The sequence below is a fragment of the Chiloscyllium plagiosum genome, unplaced genomic scaffold, assembly GCF_037043375.1.
Source record: "Chiloscyllium plagiosum isolate Xiang-an unplaced genomic scaffold, Cpla_swu_hap1 HiC_scaffold_52, whole genome shotgun sequence".
Classification (NCBI taxonomy): Eukaryota; Metazoa; Chordata; class Chondrichthyes; order Orectolobiformes; family Hemiscylliidae; genus Chiloscyllium; species Chiloscyllium plagiosum.
In genome coordinates this window covers 769,271-775,659 of record NW_028270190.1, presented here as the reverse complement: position 1 = coordinate 775,659, position 6,389 = coordinate 769,271, and the positions used below count along the sequence as shown (strand labels likewise).

General features: G+C 40.4%; 1 protein-coding gene across 1 annotated transcript; it reads left to right on the top strand.

Moving 5' to 3' along the window:
* Positions 1–1,689: 1,689 nt before the first annotated feature.
* On the top strand, positions 1,690–6,003 carry LOC148134727 (putative G protein-coupled receptor 139). Its single transcript, XM_087985328.1, has 2 exons — positions 1,690–1,756; positions 5,141–6,003. The coding sequence occupies exons 1-2, from the start codon at positions 1,690–1,692 to the stop codon at positions 6,001–6,003; spliced, it is 930 nt and encodes a 309-aa protein (XP_087841454.1).
* Positions 6,004–6,389: the final 386 nt, after the last annotated feature.

Genomic DNA, 6,389 nt, shown 5'->3' with positions numbered 1-6,389 from the left:
GCTCAGCCTCAATTGCTAGTAGTTCACTCTCATCACTCTGTAACTTTCCTTTCAGGTATCTAATACTCTTGGAATTCTCTTCTCCATTAGTAAGCAGCATTTGCTCACTTATCATGTTATTCCGTCTGTATTGCTATTCCGTTACTCTCTACTGGTTTTGAAAGCTTCACAGTTGCCTAACTTCCTACTAATCTCTAACACTACGTGTACTTCTTCATTTGTTATTACTGCCCTTGACTTCCTTTGTGTGATATGATTGACTTGTCCTGCCCTTAGTTAGTTTCTTCTTCCTTCGGATTAGTTTATCCAAACTTATTACACAATTGCATTCCAATACAGCTCTTCTCTGCATTTCTTTTCTGCAGACCTCCACTTCCAAACAACTCTGATTGTCTTCTCAGTGATGTATTCGAAGATGTGTTCACTCAAATATAATACTGTTATATCTGAGACCTTTCCCTGTCTCAAACTGAATTCGATCATCTTATGGCCACTACGCAATCTGTGCTCCTTTAGCTGTATTCCTAATTTGATATTTCTCATGCCAAATCATGATTTTCTACAGTTTCTACCAAAAGTTTTTCCAGGCGTAGACACATATTTACTCCACAAATATATTATCTTTAGATTGGCTAACAAACTGATTTTTGTGCTCCACCTGCACGTTCAAGCTAGCTATGATTATTGTGATATGTTTTTTCCATGTATGCTTTTCCTGTCTCCTGAGTTGTTGTCTTCGCCACAAAGTGACTGCTGGTAGAAGCCTGTGAATACCTCTAATCAGCGTGTAATTTCCTCTGCGATGCGTTCAATTTACCCACACAGATTCTGGATTTTCCGACTCTGGTTAAGTTCTTCCTATCAATTTTTGAAGGCAGAGGTCTCGCAAAGATTAGTAAGAGTCAGCAGCGATATGATGAAAAGCTGATATTCTGGAAGCACATGCTGAGAATTCAGAATGAATTTCCAGGTAATTTTCAGGCGAAGCTATATAGAATCACTTTGAAGTGAGCCATAAACGTTAAGAGAAGGGAGCAAGCTCATATTGGAAAGGTGAGGGGGTGGGGGGCTTGAGGGGTGGGGGGGTGTGTGGTAGGGATCGCGGGGGAGAGTTTGATTGAGTTGCCAAACACAAGTCTGAATAAGACCGTGCAAATGGCGGCATTCTTTCCTGCTGAGTGTGACTTTCTGAAATATTCAATTGAGTCTCGACAGCTTAAGGGAGCCGTAACGCTCCTGAATTCAGTAAAGAGCCTCGCGCGTCTCTCTGATGGTAGTAATTCACTCATTCAATTGCCATTGTGTGAAGATTACCACTGATACAATACGTTGTTCCGACTTCGAAATGCAAGTGTGCAAAGGGACATGTGCATTTTTTAATATCACTGCCGTTTCTGGTTAGTTACATTATGGGACCAATGTTATCCATTCGTGAAGGGTTGTGATTTTTTTCCAAGAATTTACTCCTCACAGTAAACATATTCCAACAGCCAGGGAATTATCTCATCTGCTGTCATCTGCTTTTTTTTAACCAGGTTTTCAAGACAAACAACACTTGAACATTGCAACACTATATCCCTGCGGAGCTTCTAATGGCTATAAACTTAAGGCCTTGCAAATCGCCCATCTCAGAATCAAAGTTAGCGGGATTGTCTGCAGAAGAAAGGGACAAGTCCATTCAAACTGAACATGCATCTTCCAATTCAAACAGTGAGGAAAATTTTCTACGTTGTTCTCGGCGCAATTGGTTTTCCCGGTATGTTGTAATGAACTTCCATCCTGTCAATTGTGTATAACGTAGTCTGTAGCATTACCCTATGAATAATAACGTTTCTTGAAACATCGTTTCATTTCAGATGTCCCTGAGCTATTTCTGTGCTTATTTTCTGTTGCTTCAACTGTTTCAAGCACTCCAAAGTTACGGTTGTAATGCTATCAGCAGTCAATCAAATAAAATAAGCAAATATTATTGTAAGGACGACGAGGAAGCGTACAGTAATTGCACTGAGCAAAACTTTTGATTGTGTCTTTGAGTTCCTGATGGCTCAGAAATATATTTCGAACAGATCCATGCATCAAAAATCATTTAAAAAAAGTTGAAAATCTGGAGAATTTAAGTAAGCAGATGGCTGTTCCATTATTTGTTTTCTTGAGATTTAGAAAGTACATATAAGGAGATAAACAGGATCATTGAAACAAAAGCATGGCCAGGCAGTGAGACGAGGTTCTTAACAGCAGAATTGATATTTGCTAAGACTACACATTCGACACTGTTAAAAATAGAAGGAGAAGGAGCGTTTGCTCATTTAATTGCAGCCCATTTCAGGACTTCAGTGGATGACACTGGAAAATAGCATTGGGTTTTTGAATAACTTTTACAAAATGGTACTCTTTTGTGAACACATCAGATGAACAAAACGCTTCAGCATGTAAACGGCATTGAGTCTTCACTGAGGTTGTGGTGTTTGTTTCCACGATAGTGATAATATAATTATGCGATGCTTAGTTCACAGTCTGTAGGAAATTATTCAAATTCGAAGAATTCTGTAAAAATTGGTGAAGGTGTCTGTAATATCTGTAGAATTTGACGCGACAAAGATCATTGGGCATTGAATGGGACATTGCATTGTATATGTGTTGAGAATTTCCCCGAACAGTTACATTGTGTTCATTTCAAGAAAAGGGTACTTGCACAGCGTATTTTGTTGTTGTTGTTGTTGAGGAAGGGACTGTTGTGTTATATTGTTGAACGTGCATTGCCAGCCTATTGTGAGCACACCCACTGACTGATTCGACAGTAAAACCGAATATGAAAAATAAAACCTGTGATCTACCCAAACAGTTCTGGCTCTAATGACCGACGTTTTTAAGCATTATCATCAGCTGCATTAGAGCAGCATGCCTCACAAATGATAATGCGCCAGTTTACCACACCACTTTAATATGAGGATCATTAACTCTCAAGCTGTGTGTCTGAATGGTTTGTGATCCTTGATCCCAGTGACTGTATATTTAGTGGGCAATCCTTCGTGGGTGGCACGGTGGCACAGTGGTTAGCACTGCTGCCTCACAGCGCCAGAGACCCGGGTTCAATTCCCGCCTCAGGCGACTGACTGTGTGGAGTTTGCACGTTCTCCCCGTGTCTGCGTGGGTTTCCTCCGGGTCCTCCGGTTTCCTCCCACAGACCAAAGATGTGCAGGTCAGGTGAATTGGCCATGCTAAATTGCCCGTAGTGTTAGGTAAGGGGTAAATGTAGGGGTATGGGTGGGTTGCGCTTCGGCGGGGCGGTGTGGACTTGTTGGGCCGAAGGGCCTGTTTCCACACTGTAAGTAATCTAATCTAATCTAATTTGTTCACATCGATTTGGTGCACCACATTGTACGGACACTGAGCACGGTCACATTTTGGTCGTGATGCTGTGTGACCTCATTTCCTGTTCAAAGACCTGGTAACCATTACGCTATGAATAATACCACTTATTACAGAATACATTATGCATGAAAATTGATGTGACGGTTTTCAGAACATAAAACATGGTGTTTGAATGAATAGGGCTCTGACTGTTTTCATGCTCCACTGAGCTCCACCTCCATTCCTGCTCTTCCAACCTTACCAACATATCCTGCCATTCAGTATACCTCATTATCAACATCTGCCCTCCTCAATTCTGATGAAGTGTAACTGTACGTGAAACTGTAATTCTGATCGCCTTCTACAGATGTAGCCAGACCGCCTGGGCTTTTACAGAAATAACTGCTGTTGTTTTTTCTATACAACATTCAGACAGTTTTCGGTTTCATTTTCATTGTGACAAAATGCTTTCATTCCCCCTACTTCAAGTGATAGTTACATAACCTTAGAGCAAATGATATTCCGCTTTGAACTGTTTCGGAAGGCCCATTTTGAGTACCTACTCTCGTGTATTTCCAAAGGTCACATATGCTGTACAGGCCCAGCTCCCAAATGCCTAAACAATTTGAAGAGATTTCACTGTGTTGTACTTCATCATTTTATTCTGAATGATGCACCTACAATGTTTCCAAATTGGACTAACTCCTTCGTTTCAAAGTTGCCATTCAAATTGATAGATTTGTTAAGAAGGCGGATGTTGTGTTGCCTTTCATTAGCGGTGGATTCAGTTCAAGAATCGCGAGATTTGGATGCAGTTCTATAAAACCCTGGTGAGACCCCATTTGGAAAATTGTGTTCAATTCTCGCCGCCTTATTATAGGAAGGATGTGGAAGCATTAGAAATTATACAAAGGAGATTTACCAGGATGCTGCCTGGACTGGAAGACATGTCTTGTGAAGATAGGTTAGGGGCACTAGGGTTTTTCTTACTGTAGCGAAGAAGTTTGAGGGATGACCTGATTGATGAGTACATGACGAAGAGAGGAAGTGATCCAGTAAAATGGCTATCACAAAGGCTATCAGATACATTAGGGATATTTAAGGCTTCTTGGGTCAATACATTGATGAGAGTGAAATGTAGGTAAATAGGTTAGTTTGATCTTAGAGCACGATAAAAGGTTGGCACAACTTCGAGGGCGGAATGGTCGGTACTGTGCTCTACTGTTCTATGTCCTATGTTCGATGTAATGTCAGACTCTTGCAATTATAAGAGATACCTCCAAAAATTTATCCAGATTACTTTCGAGTTGAATCCCTTACTATACACTGTGTACTGAGCATCACATAAGTATGTTATTACTTTTGTTGATCCAAGACTGTTCTCTTTGTAGAAATGTAGAAATATTTGAGGGAATGTTCTTATCGAAGAATGCTCTCCATTTCTAGGAATTGACACAATTTTAATAATGGCTATAACATATACGGAAATTGTTCTGAATCCAGTGGGACGTTAATGATCCACTCGCGATGTTGTTTCTTGATCAAAGTCTTACCTGCATTATTTCCTGTTTAAAGAGTCTGCTTCATGTTCATGTTGGCAGTTGCGTTCATCTGAAAGAACGGTGTGTGTCACAATGTTCGCTACTGTGTTGATTGCGATTATTGTTGTTCTCACAATGTTCCACGCATTTGTGATGCTAAGCTGTAACCCTTACTTCAAAGTCTCAAAATGATGAATGTTTGTTTTTTCCAAATATTTTTATATTTACTATCGTTCTCTCTCTTCCAGTCAATTTAGTTACAATTGCAATTCTGGCTCGGGGAAGATGTGGAATCTCGACCTGCACCACTCGCTATCTCCTGGCTATGGCAACAGTGGATCTTTTGGTCGTTATCTTTGAGATTATACTGAGTAAAATCAAGAATGATTACTTTCCACCATCATTCCTGGACATCACTCCTGTGTGTAGTCTTCGCTATGCCCTGCGCCGTGTACTCATAGACTGTTCTGTCTGGTTCACCATCGCTTTCACCTTTGATCGATATGTCACCATTTGTTGTGAGAAACTCAAAGCCAAATACTGCACTGAGAAAACTGCAACTGTGGTTTTGGCAACAATGGGAAGTCTGCTGTGTTTAAAAAATATTCCTATCTACTTTAGATTTGTACCTTATAAGATCATTAATAATGTACCATGGTACTGTTCATACAGCGATGCATTTAAGGTTGACCCTGTGTGGAGAGGTTTTAAAAATTTTGAGAAGATTCTAACCCCAATACTTCCATTTGGTTTAATTCTGTTCCTCAATGTTCTGACAGTAAGACACATTATAGTCGCCAGTCGTGTCCGTCAGGGACTGAAGTGTCAGAGTAAAGGAGATACTTCTAGTGATCGAGAGATGGAGAGTAGAAGGCAGTGTGTGGTTTTACTATTCGCCATATCTGGCAGCTTCATATTTATGTGGCTGTTGTATATTTTATATTACTTTGATGCTGATGACTCTTTAGATAGTGATGGTGAGTATACCTTTAAACAAGTTGCATATATGCTGCGGAATTTGAATTGCTGCACGAGCGCCATTGTCTATGTGGCATCTCTTCCGAGGTTCCGCGAGAACCTCAGGAACCCATTGGAAGCTATTTTTACATAACATATTCACCTAATATGCCAACTAAACGAATGATAGCAACATTGAAACTGTGAGAGTTTGTGGATCAGGGTTTACAAACGATATTTTGGAGGACGACATAAATGCTAAAGAGATGTTAACAATTGGGATTATTTTACATAAAGTTACAAAATAGAACAACATCGACAGTGGATGTTGGATACTATACAGTAGAGAGCCAATCAAAATCAATCCCTGTGACAGGAATGAAGTAAATATCCAACCAAGCCAAAGAACTGCACAAGAGGTGCAAGACGACATAAGGGGAGGCCGGGATGAACAAATGAATGTTAGAAATCTACGGAGCATGACGCCATTTAGCTCCTGGAGGTGACTCTGTAAGTCAGAGAGATCACAGCTGATCAATT